At 37.1% G+C, this 16,678-nt stretch overlaps 2 protein-coding genes and 1 non-coding gene across 3 annotated transcripts; 1 reads left to right on the top strand and 2 right to left on the bottom strand.

Moving 5' to 3' along the window:
• Positions 1–6,968: 6,968 nt before the first annotated feature.
• rps27.1 (ribosomal protein S27, isoform 1) lies at positions 6,969–10,991 on the bottom strand. Its single transcript, XM_067361794.1, has 4 exons — positions 10,945–10,991; positions 10,223–10,331; positions 10,015–10,125; positions 6,969–7,203 (listed from the first exon to the last, which is right to left on the bottom strand). The coding sequence occupies exons 1-4, from the start codon at positions 10,948–10,950 to the stop codon at positions 7,175–7,177; spliced, it is 255 nt and encodes an 84-aa protein (XP_067217895.1). The 5' UTR covers positions 10,951–10,991; the 3' UTR covers positions 6,969–7,174.
• Positions 10,992–13,922: 2,931 nt separating this feature from the next.
• Positions 13,923–13,994, top strand: trnap-agg (transfer RNA proline (anticodon AGG)). Its single transcript has one exon. It is a non-coding gene; the product is annotated as a tRNA-Pro (tRNA).
• Positions 13,995–14,217: 223 nt separating this feature from the next.
• On the bottom strand, positions 14,218–16,430 carry LOC137002251 (cortexin domain-containing 1 protein-like). Its single transcript, XM_067361795.1, has one exon. The coding sequence runs from the start codon at positions 14,775–14,777 to the stop codon at positions 14,592–14,594; it is 186 nt and encodes a 61-aa protein (XP_067217896.1). The 5' UTR covers positions 14,778–16,430; the 3' UTR covers positions 14,218–14,591.
• Positions 16,431–16,678: the final 248 nt, after the last annotated feature.

Raw genomic sequence — 16,678 nt, 5'->3', positions numbered from 1 at the left:
TACTCACCCTCAAGCCGTTCCACACCCGTAAGACCTTAGTTAATCTTTGGAAAGCAAATTGAGATATTTTTGTTGAAATCCGATGGCTCAGTGAGGCCTGCATAGCCAGCAATGACATTTCCTCTCTCAAGATGCTTAAAGGTACTAAAAACATAATTAAATCAGTTCATGTGAGTACATTGGTTCAATAGTAATATTATAAAGCGCAGAGAATATTTTTGGTGCTCCAAAAAAAAACAAAATAACGACTTATATAGTGATGGCCGATTTCCAGTGGTGTAATGTAACGCAGTAATAATACTTCGTTACAGTACTTAAGTATTTTTTGGGAGAATCTGTACTTTACTTGAGTTTTTATATTTCTGTCAACTTTTACTTTTACTCCACTAACGTTACATTTCCTAAATAAATAGTTTACTTTTACTCTACATTTTCCCAAAGCATTTTCGTTACTTACTACAAAATAAAATCGGAAGAACACAGACTGCAAGCAAGCATGTGCAAACAAGTGCTCGCACAACCACGGTTGATTTCATTTTCCGGGTTGCGTCCGTTGCTGGAGCGGCTGAGAAGAGTGCGCTCATTACGAGAGCGGCCTCTAGAGGAATAAAAACTATCACTGATGCCTCGTATAGTTTGTTTTGACACGTGATGTGAGGCTGCGCTCTGCACAGAGCGGATCACTTCAAAACGATTTAAAACGGACAACAAAACGGTATGTTATACAGTGTACACTACAGTACAGGATGTTTTCATATCACTATAAAGTAATTAGTTGCATTAGTGGAGAACAGTATGTTTGCTGTCGAGGCTGAGAGGACGTTACCTCAAGTAACGTTAGTACGTTACCTCAAGCGGTTAAAACAATGTGACCAAAAAAAAACAACTGTATGACACGATTGTTACCATTCATTTGTATTAGTTTATAACTATTTGTTCGCTGTTATGCATTCATTATCCGGCGAAGTTGCATATTTAAACTGTATTCTCATCATACAGCGACAGAAGTATAACAAATCAGAAATGTAGCCTATTCAGTTTGTTTTTATCGGCACTGTAACACATATTTTGATTAGATAATCATCAATTTTTCTAAAATAGAGCCAAATAATGTGTGAAAGTATACATATAATAGACCATGCTATGCCTTTGTGTGTAAAGATGGTAATTTTTAAGCATGACTGTTTGGATTTAAATTAAATAGTAACATTTTACAATAAGGCCGTGTGTCCACCTAAGCGTTTTTTCCAGCTCCGAGCGTACTTTTTCAATTGTTTTCAATGGGAACGCCGCGTTTTTTTCCGTTGAGACGCTTTGTTGTTATGATACGGAATATCAGTTGGCCAGTGTTGTATTTGTCCCGCCCCTCCTCCACTCTGATTGGACGGCTGGCTAAAAAGTGACAGTGATGAGCGCAGCGTTTTACTCAAAGTTGAACATTCTTCAACTCGGGGCGACCGGTAAAAAACACCGAGCTCTCAGCGCTTGAGCGTGAAAAAGACGCTCAGCGCCTCGTTACGCTCCTGGCGTTTAAAAAACGCGGCGTTCCCATTGAAAACAATTGAAAAAATACGCTAGCAGCTGGAAAAAACGCTTAGGTGGACACACGGCCTAAGAGTACATTTGTAACATTAAATAAGGTTAATAAAAGTATCTTACATTAGTTATAATGCACTATGAATTAACATGAACGAATGTATAATTAATATATCAGTATTTTTTATGTATAAAAATTACAATAAACATTTAGCCATTTTTTTTATTTAAAGAAAAAAAATGTAAGAGAGTTAAAACTGAACACAATCTTGCTGCTCAAACTGTGTATAAAACAATTTTTAATAATTTTTTTTGCTCCTTTTGTATTTTACATTTACTTGTACTTTTACTTTCAAACTTAAGTACATTTAATATCAAAAAAATACTTTTCGTACTTAAGTACAAAAAATATCACATACTTTAAAACTTTTACTCAAGTAACATTCTAAACAGCAACTTTAACTTCTACCAAAGTCATTTTCTGGTAAGATATCTATACTTTTACTCAAGTATGGTTTACAAGTACTTTATACACCACTGCCGATTTCAAAACACTGCTTCAGGAAGCATCAGAGCATAATGAATCAGCGTGTCGAATCAGCGGTTCGGAGCGCCAAAGTCACGTGATTTCAGCAGTTTGGCGCTTTGACACGCAATCTGAATCATGACTCAACACAGAAGAATCATAACGCTCCGAAGCTTCCTGAAGCAGTGTTTTGAAATCGGCCATCACTAAATAAGTCGTTATTTTGTTTTTTTGGTGCACCAAAAATATTCTTGTCGCTTTATAATATTAATATTGAACCACTGTACTTCCATTTCATGCTAACTTCAATCATTTATCCATGCCGGGAAATCTACATTGTGTAATATGAAATTGTTCAGATGGTTCTTTAATGCTGGTTGGTGCAACATTTGGAGTAATATTGTTGTTATAACACATTCAAAATAATTCACAATTCTTAGTATCTCAGAAAAACCTAGATACAATGTGCTAATTGCTTTTTAACAGCCTGAAATTGTCAAATATATTGTATGTCAAATATACAAAAAATTGTTCAGGCATGCTTGAGCGTGTGTGTGTGTGTGTGTGTGTGTGTGTGTGTGTGTGTCTTAATGGGATAACGGAGATTATGTTGGAGGGGGTTTAATTGAGGAAGTGCTGGTATATGCAAGTGGCACACAGTAATGTGCTTAGTTAAACTCCTCTACTCATTCGTCCTGACGAAGTGCTGAGACAGGGGACGGGGAATGGGAAACCAGAGAGCGAGTGAGAGCCCTATAATAGATTACCCTATTACTACAGATGCCCTTCGGTAGCCTCTTCACGCAGGGAGGGAGCCGAGGTGATCGGAGCTCACAGTCAGGCATCTGGAGAGGCTTTCACACCCCACTGCTCACTGAGAGAAAGCCTAACAGCAGTATAACATATAGATATGTCATAGAAAACAAGCGTTTAATATATCACCTAAAGACAGCGGCATTAAAAATGATGATGCCTAGATGTTTGATTGCATTTAGTTTACCAGCACAAAACTGTTGTTCTTAAAAAAAGGAATGCTGAAAAGCTTAAAAGTATGTTTCTGTGACAAGAAAAAGAGTGTAAACTTAAAGTACAGCAGGAATTGATTGGATCATGAAAAGTGGTGATTGCATAACAGAACGGAGCCAGACCTGAATGGAGTTTCGGGATTGTGGCGACTGAAGGTCAAGTTCACCCTTGAGAGCATACTGATGTAGGCTAACACAATAAATAAATGTTAGGCTATTTTTCAGCATGAACCAATAACCCACACAGCCTTGGGGTTTTTAATCTTTTAGATGTAAAATATGAATCTCCTTATCAGTGCTTGAAGTGGAAAAATAGAAATGCCGGCGTTGTGCCAAATTTCGATCGCCTGACAAATTATTACCCCCCTCGTTGAAGTCGCTACCTGATTGCCTAATCTTAATCCCACCCCTAATCCTATCCCCTCCCCCACACCTACTCCTGAACATAAGGGGGGTAATAATCTGGCAGGGGGTCAAAATTCATCACAAAACCTGTACTCCTGATGCTCGGTTCAAACCGTGTTCCTAAAGATGGGAGGGCGCAAGGAAAACTAGCAGTATGCTTAAGGTAATAATAGAGAAGTGCCGGTGTTGTGCCGAATTCTGACCCCCCAACAAATGATTACCCCTATAGTGTTGGTAGGTTTAGATTGAGGTGTGATGGAGGGGTTAGGATTAGGCAATCAGGTAGCGACTATAACGAAGGGGCACTTCAAACACTGCTCCTCATATGAGGGACCCCAATACAAAAATTTAAAAGACATCTATATAGTTTCTTGCATAAAGACCCAGAAAAATCATAAATATGCCCAAAATATTATTTGGAAAATACTTGTTTCTATTAAGCTACATAAGCTACAAAAAATATATTTTTTACAATATTCGATTAAAGGGTTAGTTCACCCGAAAATGAAAATTCTGTCATTTATTACTCACCCTCATGCCGTTCCACACTCGTGAGACCTTAGTTGATCTTCGGAACACAAATTGAGATATTTTAGTTGAAATCCGATGGCTCTGTGAGGCCTCCATATAGGGAGCAATGACATTTCCTCTCTCAAGATCCATAAAGGTACTAAAAACATATTTAAATCAGTTCATGTGAGTACAGTGGTTCAATATTAATATTATAAAGCGACGAGAATATTTTTGGAGCACCAAAAAAAACGAAATAACGACTTATTTAGTGATGGCCGATTTCAAAACACTGCTTCATGAAGCATCGGATCACAAATGAATCAAATCTGCTGTTCGGAGCACCAAAGTCACATGATTTCAGCCGTTGGCAGTTTGACACGCGATCTGAATCATGATTCGATACACTGATTCATTTGTGCTCCGAAGCTTCATGAAGCAGTGTTTTGAAATCGGCCGTCACTATATAAATCGTTATTTCGTTTTTTTGGCACTCCAAAAATATTCTCGTCACTGTATAATATTAATATTGAGCCACTGTACTCACATGAACCGATTTAAATATGTTTTTAGTACCTTTATGGATCTTGAGAGAGGAAGTGTCATTGCTCCCTATGGAGGCCTCACGGAGCCATCGGATTTCAACTAAAATATATTAATTTGTGTTCCGAAGATGAACAAAGGTCTTACAGGTGTGGAACAGTATGAGGGTGAGTAATAAATGACAGAATTTTCATTTTCGGGTGAATTAACCCTTTAATTTCTAGACCATCTGTAAACTCTGTAGACCCCCTTTGCTCATCCTGTTTAACAACCTTTTGCCAACAAAGCATGGTTTGGTGACCAGTAATAAGGCATTCATAACACATATGATGTAGTCAAAACAGAAAAACACATGTACTGAAGATAAAAAGCAAAAGTAGTGACACTATGTGGTCGTTTGGGGAACTGCATTTGTGCAGGACAAGAAGCTGGGCTCTTGCTTGAGTATATGAAAGGAAGAGAGAAAGTGTGTGGTATTTAGACTAATGTTCTTCCTAATTGGAAAATTATTATCCATAGCATGAATGCATTGTTCCATAACATGGTTCATAGAACACCATGTGGTAAAGAAGCATCCTGATGATTTCATAAAGAAAAATAAATAAGAGAAAGAACTGGAATGTGCAAAAGTTTTGAATCTTGAGACTTCTCCCATGAGGCTGCAGTTTCATTCCCACAAAGCATCATTAGGCAGCCACAATTTGCAGTTGATTTGGTTAAGGAGGGACACAGACAATTTAGCCCACTGGCCTCGTTCATGGAGGGTAGAGAATACAATTGAATTGATTTCATCATATTATCATTCAGGAACCACTGAAGATAGCAGTTCGGCAGAGAGAAGCAATCAACTAATGATCTCGGAAAGTAAATGACACGACACCACTGCTTCCTGACAAAGGCTGCTATCTGTCATTGTGCTGCACTGTGGGAATCTAAATGCTGCGTAAATGAGTTTGAGTACTCTAGCACACTGACACATTCCTGCATTTAATAGGGAATTATTGACAGCTCGTCTCATACAGTATTGTAAGCCAACAACTTAAAAGATACAGATCTTGTTTTGGTGTACCACTTTATCTTGCAGTCCTTCTCTCAGGTATTAATGGACAAAAATGTCATTCACTGATGCTATTTGAACACTTCCATTCAACACACAATGGGTCACAAGGTTCAATAATAACCCACTCATGTGTCTTCAGTCCCATGGCCTTGATAATGAACGTCAACTCTGGGCCTTTTAGGACTATCGCACAGATGCTGTTTGAAAAGCTATTCAGAAGCATGCCTCAACCTCAGCTTTATGGCTCTTGTATTATGTGAAATAACATTGTATTTTCCCACAACTTAAGATGGGAATTTTCATGGAAAACGTACACTATATCTAGTTCTATTATTATTCAAATTTAAATACTTGCTTCCACTCAGTGTTGGTCAAATTAAATATGTGCTGTTTCGTTTTAAATTGATTTAAATTAGTTTGTTACCAAAATGTGGAATATTACACAGTTTAAAACCTGATTTGTGTTTTTATATTCTAGCAATGAATATGATTTATCCTTTGTTTTACCAGGATAGTCTCATTGAGACATAAAATCTCTTCTTCCAGGTGGTCCAAATTTCCAAGTTTGGTGTCACTAAGACTTTTGAAGAAATCTATACTTTTATTCATCAATAATTCATTAAATTGATCAAAATTGACAGTATAAATACATTTACAAAGTTAAATATTTCTATTGTAAATAAATGCAGTTCTTTTGAATTTTATCAAAAAAATATGCAGCACATTTAACAAATGTTTCTTGAGCAACAATACTAGAATGATTTCTGAAGGATCATGTGACACCTATGACTGGAGAAATGATGCTGAAATTGCAGCTTTGCCATCACAGGAATAAATTACATTTGGAGAAAAAAATATATAAATTACGAGAGGTAATGCCTTCATCACGCTGATTGGTTATGATTGCTTTGTGCGATAAATACCAACTTTTCGTTCATGAATCAGTCTGAATGAAAAAAATGTTAATGGGAAGACTAATTCAAAAGTAAACAATTTACCCATTTAAATATCACCACTTTGTCACATAAAAATCAAACTTGAAATAGCCTGAATTTTTTTTTGCGCAACCAGCTTGGTGAAATTAAAGGTACATCTTTATGTCTCTGACCAGTGTTTACTGAGCTTGATGACTGAAGATCCGAAAATAAGTGAACTATTAAAAAGAGAAGCTGAACATTAGTTCACAAATAAAATATTGTTTAAATTATTACTGCCTTTGGTAAAAATGTTTAGAAACACTAAATTGATGAGATTTATACTTTTATTTAATAAACAGAATATTAACATTGTTAATGTAAAAGTACAAAATAGAATTCTGATAAACTAATTCATGACCGTTTGAACAAAAAACTCAACAACATCATTGTAGCCCAAACATTTTATTGAGAGAGAGAAAAAGAGACACTAGGTTGGAGGGTATTCCGGTCAGTTCTTCAGACCTCTTAGGGTTCTCAATCTCCTCATCTCTTGCTTGAATAAAATCAGGCTGCTGTCGCTGAGGCCGGCAGGTCTCCTCCCTCTCTCTCTTTCCCTCTCTCTCTCTCTCCGAGGAAGCATCCAGAAAAGATCTTAATGCTGCTTCCTCCGGAAGGAACACCCTGAAGGAATGAAAGTAAAAGAGGTCATTATAAAAACAACCGCTAAGCTCATTAACAACAAAAGCATGAAGAACACCCCACAATGCCCTCAGACATTTGGAAGGCATTACTTCTTGTTATCCTGTACTCTTCTGTGAAGTATAATTTCTGTGCCTTTAGCAGCACCAAATGAAATGAAAAACAAAGATTGCAACAATTGATGCAAAATTGGTTTTCAGAGCACTACCACATCTTCTATTAGTTGGACAAATATAATCCCACCACAGAGCTACAGAATTTACGCTTTTCAGGAAACTCAACCTATGAACAGCTTACTTGAAGTTATCAAAATATTATGATGGAAGAGAAGGCATTTTATTACAGAAAACTACACTTCACCTTTGCTTTTTAATCTCCCTTTACTTCTGCCAGCACAAAACCACACAAAGATCATCAGGACTCAACCAAATAAAAGTCTGTTCCAAAGCAGAATCACAATAACCTCAAACATCCATCTAAAATATAGCTGAGTATCGGTTACCATCAGATAAATATTTGCAAGAGTTTTAAGGTATGCAAGATATCAGAGAGATTATAATGAACTGCAGACCTATGACAACAATGAATATTCAGAAACAAAATCATGCACATCAAAACCCCCGTATTACTGCAATAACCACAAATCATAGACAAAATCAGCTTGTGCAAACAATCAATGACTATGAGTTAGGAACTTCAGCATCTAAACTCACAATGAAGACTGCAAATGGTGTCATACTCAATGAAAAACTTTTAATCTGTCATTATTTGAAGTCAGAGGCAAAATAATGTTTGTGCTATTCAGCAGCTGCTAACTTATGGTGCTTTTCCACTGCATAGGACGGCTTGCTTTGGCACGGTACGACTCGCTTAAATAGTACCACCTCGGTTGAGGTTCCAAGTGTGCCGTACCGATACTAAATGGGATGCATAAACACTGCAGATCCCTGATTGGTCAGAGAGAATCGTCACTACCGGCGTCATTGGATTTGAAACACGAGACACCAAACTCGTTAGATTTAAACAGTCAGTATCAGCCACCGCAGTATCATTTGTTTGCACAACCTTTTTTTAAGTGACCATAGCAATCAACTTGAAAAAAGAAATGGCTGTATAGTGGTCAGTAGACAAGGATCAGATCCACGGCAGTAGAGGTGGCGCATCTAAAGAGGCTATGCACATGACGTCACCGTCGGCCGTTGTGACTGTGGTTATACCCGCTGAGTGTCAGCACTGGATTTCAGCATGAATGGCGCAAATAACAAAACATCCAAAATGGGAAAGAGCTTTGCGACTGACTGTACAAATAGATTTGACAAGAAATCTGTGGTATATTTTTACAGACTGCCGAAAGCTACAGAAAAAAGCTATTGAATCACTGCATTTCACAGAAACAACTGGACTCCAGGCAGAGAAACGTGGATTTCATCCTTTATCAGTTATCATTTTGTGTCACAATGCTGGAATTTGGGGTAAAACCATACCCTATATATTGTATTGACAACTCATCAATTAAATATTTACAATCTTGTATTCTGCATAATTGGGTGTTTTTAAATAGTTTAAGGGTGTACTCACACTAGGCGCTCTGAACCGTGCCTGAGCACATTTGAACCCCAAAGCCCGGTTCGTTTGACAATTATAATCGCTCTGTTCCGTGCCCGGGTGTGATTCGTTTAGCCGGCCCTGGCCTGCTTTGAAGAGGTGTGCCAGAGCATGGTTCGGTTGGGCTCGAGTGCGGTTCGCATGCAGTGGGAGTGCCAACCGTGCCTGAGCACGGAACGGTTACTACTTTTGTGTGCGCTACGGTCATCATTATGACGGCAAACATCTTTATTACTGCTTTGATAGTACATTTATCAATTCATGTAATAAATTTGAGTGTATTTGGGTTTATAACGGGTCTGATTCTCAACTTATTGATAAACAGGAATTCTAGTTTGCGAGTAAAGCTGCAAATTCCTCCATTAACGACAGTTCACGCCATAGTTCACTGATAAGCCACGCAATATCGCGTTCAATATCGATATGAATCGCCGTCGGCATAAATTATAAATACTATGATTTTATGATATACTATACTATGATACTATGAGCCCAACCTTTAGTGAAATTGTTTGTTTTACTTGTGTTTTCGCAGTTTGCACTATTAAATCCAGTCATGCAGCTCATTTGCCACTCAGTCCAGCTGAGGGAGGGTGTTCTGGCAGGAAAGTAATATCAATGCATACACTCTATATGATCAGTCTATAATCCCACCCACTTTAAAGCAGTACTAAACTGCAGTGGAAAAGCAAACCAAAATAAAGCGAGCCGAGCCGTTCCATTTTGTACAATGCAGTGGAAAGGCGCCGTTAAAGTACTGTCTGTCGTTCATTTACTTCAATGCCATTTACAATACTGTGTCAGTGTTAACACCATGGCTAATATTTATACTGATATTAATGGAAGCTACAGTGTCCAATACATTAATTTTAAGCATAGTATGAAATAAGTATTTTAAATGTGCTGTATTTCAAAAAACAGCATTTTTTCCCCCTATCAGATATACGCAACTCACTTAGGTCATATGCCTCAGGTTTCTGATTTTTATAAAGTAACGCTTTATTTTTAAAAACATATCTACTACAGTTAATGTCAAACCTCATTTCTTAAGGGAATAACATTATTAGAATAACAAAAACCCTCATTACTCAATAACATGTTGCGATAAACAACCAAACAGCTTATTTGATTTTTCCATTCCACTTTTGCTCCTAAACTTGTCTAGGTTTTCTAAAAACACAAACAAACCTTCTGTGAGTCGAGCTTTGCCTCCAGTGGGCTGACACAGCACAGTTGAGCAACCGACACAAAGCACGACGGTCTGTGCGTGGCTGAACACCGTTGTGATCTTATAACATCCTGATACACAAGAGAGACACAAAGACACATGATTAAGACCATCCATACACTGACAGGTACAATCATACAGGATATTGATTATGTGAAGGACACTCACCTGGACACTTGACATCCATGAAATAAGAATTGGGACTCTGTACGAGACGCTTCTTCTTGTGCCTCCTCCTCTCCTCCTCAGGGGTGGGGTGCAGCAAGTCTTTTGCGAGCTATTTACATAAATAACATGGTATTGCATGAGAAAACTGCTTTTAAACACCATTTGACCAGCAATTTTACTTTGCATAGACTTGTAATGAAATATGGGGAGCTGCCTAACCACACAGCATCATTGGGCATTACATAAGATGCCCAAAAATATTGTCTAGATAGGCAGCTCACTAGGTTGAGGCAGCCATTTAAAAGCCCTTGCGCCTTGATAATTTTCAGTTCGTTTAAGGAACTTCAGAGAGCTGCATGGAAACGTTTAGTCATTAATAACATCTCAAGTGTAGGCTTTAAACAATTTAGCAGTTTTAAAATTATGATTGGATAATGTCAGACTGTATAAACACATCGACACTTAAACGTGCGTCACATTACAGTTAAACGTCCATGTTTTGTTCTATTCTATGTACGCCGCCATCTTGATGCAGAGCGCGAACGCACGCTGCCGAACCCTTCAAGACTAAACACTCGTTTTTATGTTCATCTTCTCGTTCATGCGGAAACGCGCACACTCAGGTCAGTAATATGGATATGTTCGTGAACGCGCTTCGATATTTAGGACTTAATGACTTATAAGAGGTGTATATTGACATGTTTTTGCTCTCTGGTACTCACTGGCATGTTGGCGAAGATTAAGCCGCTGCCAGAAAGGAAGTTCCAAGCGGAAACAGACGAATATCATCCGAAGAGCGCGGACGTGAGCGGAAATGCGTCAGCGGACGTAGAGCGCGGACATGTTGGTAGAGGCAGATGAGGTCAATAACAGAAGGTAATCCAGATATAAAACAAGTATTAGCCTACTTTATTTATGTATTTGTATTGTTTTATTTTCATATTGGCTATTTTTTTGTGAATATTCTTTCCCTTGGGCTGTTTTTCTTTTTCTTTCTTCTCCCTATTTTTGAGTGTTATTCTGTTATATTGTAGTAGGCTGAATAACCTAATAAGGATTTAAATTAAATATATGGTGAAATTAGCTTTAGCCTATTTTTTATTAATTACTACTAAAATGATTGTATAAACAAAAATATAGCCTCCTAAAAAGTATGGTATCTGCATGGGTTTTTTCAGACAATATATTTCATGGTTACCTTTCTATTTTATTTTTGAAGTTCCTTCAAATACCATGAAGGCTAAATATCCTGGTGAATGATTATGACAATTATTAGTAGGCCTACTATAGTCATTGTATAGGGCTCAAAATTCTGTGGCATAGGCAACTCGATACCATGGTATTGTTTTCTGTGGTATTTATTATTCCTATAATACACTTGCATTGATTTATAAGTCTGATATGAGTATTATTCATTAGTAACTGTTTAATGAGGAGGGTGTAATGAGGTGGGAAAAGTTCTGAGGTTGAATTTGCAGCTGGTGATGGGGAGTGTCTTCTTAGGGCTATCTGAAGTACACTAGCTAATAGAGCATACTTGACATATGAAGTGAGCAGAACTCTTAGGAGAAATCAAGACTGCTTGCTTCCAGCTAATCATGAGAGACAAGTGTCTGCAGATGTGGCCACCCAGAGACTTCAGACACTGGCAGCTGGGAAGCATCATAGGTCACTGGCTGCAAATGCTGTAGCGGCTCCTGATCAAGGGGAGTTTGCCTATAATAGAATAATAAAAGTTTGCTGATCCTGCATAGCTACATGCCCAGGGTTAACCAAATGTAAAATAGGATGTTCAAGAGAAAATGTTGGGCGGGTTGAAAATAATTGCCTATTATTTTGGTCTGGTTATCTTTAGCACATTGAATTTATTCAAAACAACCTGAGGTAAACGGGCCATGGTGTATTTCATCAGATAAGTGAATTGTGGTCAGGTAATTTATGCAGGCTGTCCTGCTTTGGCAGTAATCTTTGAAAGATCTCTAGTACATGTGTAGACGATTTGGCTCAAATGGTAGAGTGCCTCTCAGTATGTGAGACAGCTTGATCAATGCCTGCCCATCTGAAGAGCTGAAACCCCATTCAGATAGTAGAAGTTACCAGCACTTATGCAGCCAAAGTGGCTTTAGACAAATTCAGTTTACTTGATTGGGCATAATGAAATTCCCCTAAAAAAAGAGAGTATTTAAAATGTGACAGTGTTGTCCTGTAAATGCCTTTACCTTGATAAACGTGATAAAGAATAGTTTGGTAATGAATAGGCTATTGATTATCATTTGAAAACAATTACAAATGTAATTATTAACATAATCATACTAGAAACATTTGATTTATTCCAAAAGGATACTTTTACTTTTATTTGTTAGGCTAAGGCCCGGTTTCACAGGGGAAAAAAAGGGGGAAAAACATTACTTGTGTGCATCGAGACAAAACAATGGCACAATTTAAGAAATGTCAGTGCAAGTTACTTTCAGTTCAAACATGCATTTTAGTCTAGTAATAGCTTAAAGGGTTAGTTCACCCAAAAATGAAAATTCTGTCATTTATTACTTACCCTCATGCCGTTTCACACCCGTAAAACCTTCAATAATCTTCGGAACACAAATTAAGATATTTTAGTTGAAATCCGATGGCTCCGTGAGGCCTGCATAGGGAGCAATGACATTTCCTCTCTCAAGATCCATAAAGGTAATAAAAACATATTTAAATCAGTTCATGTGAGTATAGTTGTTCAATATTAATATTATAAAGCGATGAGAATATTTTTGGTGCGCCAAAAAAAAACAAAATAACGACTTATTTAGTGATGGCCGATTTAAAAAAACTGCTTCATGAAGCGTTATGAATCAACGTGTCGAATCAGGGGTTCGGAGAGCCAAAGTCAGGTAATTTCAGCAGTTTAGTGGTTTGACACGCGATCCGAATGATTATTCGACACAAAAGATTCATAACGCTCCGAAGCTTAATGAAGCAGTGTTTTGAAATCGCTATCACTAAATAAGTTATTTAGTTTTTTGGTGCACCAAAAATATTTGATCGTCGCTTTATAATATTAATATTGAACCACTGTACTCACATGAACTGATTTGAATATGTTTTTAGTACCTTTATGGATCTTGAGAGAGGAAATGTCATTGCTGGCTATGGAGGCCTCACCGAGCCATCAGATTTCAACTAAAATATCTTAATTTGTGTTCTGAAGATTAATGAAGGTCTTACGGGTGTGGAACGGCATGAGGGTGAGTAATAAATGGCATTATTTTCATTTTTGGTTGAACTAACCATTTTAGCCTAGTCTGTGAAACCGGGAGAATGTTACAATCCAGCATATGTGTAAAACGATTTCTACACATTGCTTGTTGGTTGTTTAGAATACAAAACAAGATTAAAAAATGAAACTAAATTGAAAGTTGTATTAGGCCAGTGAATCTAGGCTAATATTTTCTAAGGTTTAGAAACGTGCTCTAACAAGCCCGTTAAACACAAATACGTTGTTATAAGCTACTGCATCTTTCATGGTCATCGTCACTCAAACACTCTCGTTAACAGTATAAGAGTAAATGTGAGGTTTAGCGTTTCAGGCTTACAGCTGCCTGCTAAAAAGCTTCAAATTTAGCGTATATGCGTCCGTTTTTTCCTCAGATATTCCACAATATAAGTCGTGTAAACGGAGGTAAATGTTACAAAGATTTATTTCCATACTGGCTCGTTGGTCTAGGGGTATGATTCTCGCTTAGGGTGCGAGAGGTCCCGGGTTCAAATCCCGGACGAGCCCGGTGTTTTAGCACCAAAGCCAATAATCACATAGTCTGTATTTCATTAAGTGTCTAGTCACGTACAGTAGCCCAAGGCGCCTGTCAGACGTCGCAAAGTGTAGTAGTGTGCAAGAACCTCCAACCTAGACTTCTGAAAAATCCCTTTGGCTCCTTGTGCTTATTTATAGCCTAAAAATAGCAGGTAGCACAGTGTGTTGTAGCAACATGATTTGTTCTGGGTTTTTTTTTTTTAGTTCCTTTGTTAGGAAAGTGTCTGATATGAATCTAAATGCAATGTAAAAGTGTAAATGTAATGCAAATAGAAAACAGGACACAAAATAATGTTACAATCTTAAAGTGCCTTCTATTTCCAGTTTCTTCAAACATTTGGCCATAACTGGATAATGACATAATTAGCATTTTATTAATTTCTGGCATAGCACAGACCTTCATGTTTAAAATAATGTAATGATGTCATGTGACAAATACACTAAGAGAATTTGACAATTGTTCATCAATGCATAATGCATAATCTTCCATTCTGAACATAGATGTAGTTTTCATAAAATCCTTTGCGTTTCATCCAGTGTGTTAGATTGGCGAGATCACAATGGCTATCAGTTATTTATCTGCTCCTCCTGATAGGTGGAGGTGGAGATGGCTCCGTACGGATCCACAACCGTTTGAGCGCAACGCACGACAGTAACAAACAAGAAGAGACAGAGAAGAAAGAGAAAGAAGAGGGCAAAGCCCAAATCCACATCGATCTCCAGCCAGGATACTGGCGGCACTGGCTGGTCCATCGGTGATGTGCGTTGCTCCAGAGATTGCTTGTGTTGAGAGTCAATTAAAGACCCGCCAGAGCTTGTCAGTTCTAGTCTGCACCAATGCTGAACGGATGGTTCACCCACAGAGAAACTGAGATGTTATCCACTCTACCTATAGTTTCCTTGAAATTTACTCAAATTCCTTTGGTAGAACTGGGACAGAGTAACTCCTCTGGCAAATGTGCAATTTCAGCATTTGCTTTTTTGATAGGAGATCTTCACTGTGCCCTTGCGAATTGGATCCCAGAATACGAGAGTGCTTGCTTACGGTGAATAAAGCCACATCACCCTGATTAAAAAGGAACATCGTTATCAAAATGAAGCAGTAACATCATACAGGCAATGTAACTAAATATTTGCCGCCCACATTTGATGTCAAATTAAGGCATGATTAATCCTTATATGAATTATAAATCAACTGAAATCAAAATAAACTTGGCTCTGTTCCCAGTACTTCATCAAGAAACAAGACAGGAGGAATATTGTCTACTGACTAGGTAGCGGTCTAAGTTGCTGTCACATTAGCAAAATCTTAGCGAAAAGGGCCTGTTTTCTCTCGTCAATAGTGCAGCGATGTATGAAGCACCACTCACACAGAAGTCACTTTCAAACCAGCAGATTTCTGTTCATCAACTTGATGACCAATTTGAACCCTTTGTGAAATCTGTGGGGAAAACTTTCACCCTCACGTGAAATTCTGATCACATGGATTCTTATTGAAATGACTGTACTTCGCCCATAAAGATTTTAAATGTGATTGCAACTAAAAGGAGCAGTCACATTTACATTTGTTCCAAGGGTTGCCAGATCTTTAAAATATTTCCAACCCAAAGCCGACTTAAAACCCACCCAAAAGGAATGAAAACTAGCCCAGTTTCCCCCCGTCCAATCACAGTTGACAGCTTCAGGATTCCCATAAAAGGCCTTAAAATAGAATTTTTTTTTAATTTGTGTTAAATCTCATTTGAATGATTTCAACTAGACTTGTTTTTATGTAGGCTAGTATGTATATATTTCATTTTTCAATCTGTATTTTATTCCTCTTCAGTTATTTATTTATTTGGTAGCCTTTTAATTCTTATTAATTCTCTCTGTCTTTGATTTTAATTTTTAGCACTTTGCATGATAATTTTTTTAAATTGTGAGCTATAAATGTGAATAACACTCAAAAATGTAGGCTAATATGCTGACATCGCCACCCATAAAATGGTATGGCAGTTTTTGCCTTAAAACATATAGGCCTATTATCCTTTCATTTCCATAATTAACTTTTTCTGTGGCCATGTACTGAAGAGGATTAGGGCCAAGCAATAACAAAAAAATAAAACCATCTCGAGATTAAAGTTGTTTATTTTCGAGAAAAAAGTCGAAATAAAATGTTGAGAATAAACTCATTAAATTACGAGAAAAAACGTGTTAAATTTTGAGAAAAATGTTGAGATAGAATGTTGAGAATAAAGTAATTACGAGAAAAAACTTGTTAAATTTTGAGAAAAATGTCGAGATAAAATGTTGAGAATAAACTCATTAAATTACGAGAAAAAACTTGTTAAATTTTGAGAAAAATGTCGAGATAAAATGTTGAGAATAAACTCATTAAATTACGAGAAAAAACGTGTTAAATTTTGAGAAAAATGTTGAGATAAAATGTTGAGAATAAACTCATTAAATTACGAGAAAAAACTTGTTAAATTTTGAGAAAAATGTCGAGATAAAATGTTGAGAATAAACTCATTAAATTACGAGAAAAAACGTGTTAAATTTTGAGAAAAATGTTGAGATAAAATGTTGAGAATAAACTCATTAAATTACGAGAAAAAACGTGTTAAATTTTGAGAAAAATGTTGAGATAAAATGTTGAGAATAAACTCATTAAA

Source organism: Chanodichthys erythropterus, chromosome 15 (genome assembly GCF_024489055.1).
Source record: "Chanodichthys erythropterus isolate Z2021 chromosome 15, ASM2448905v1, whole genome shotgun sequence".
Lineage (NCBI taxonomy): Eukaryota > Metazoa > Chordata > Actinopteri > Cypriniformes > Xenocyprididae > Chanodichthys > Chanodichthys erythropterus.
Note: the sequence above shows the minus strand (reverse complement) of the source record. Positions and strands in the feature narration are given on the sequence as shown.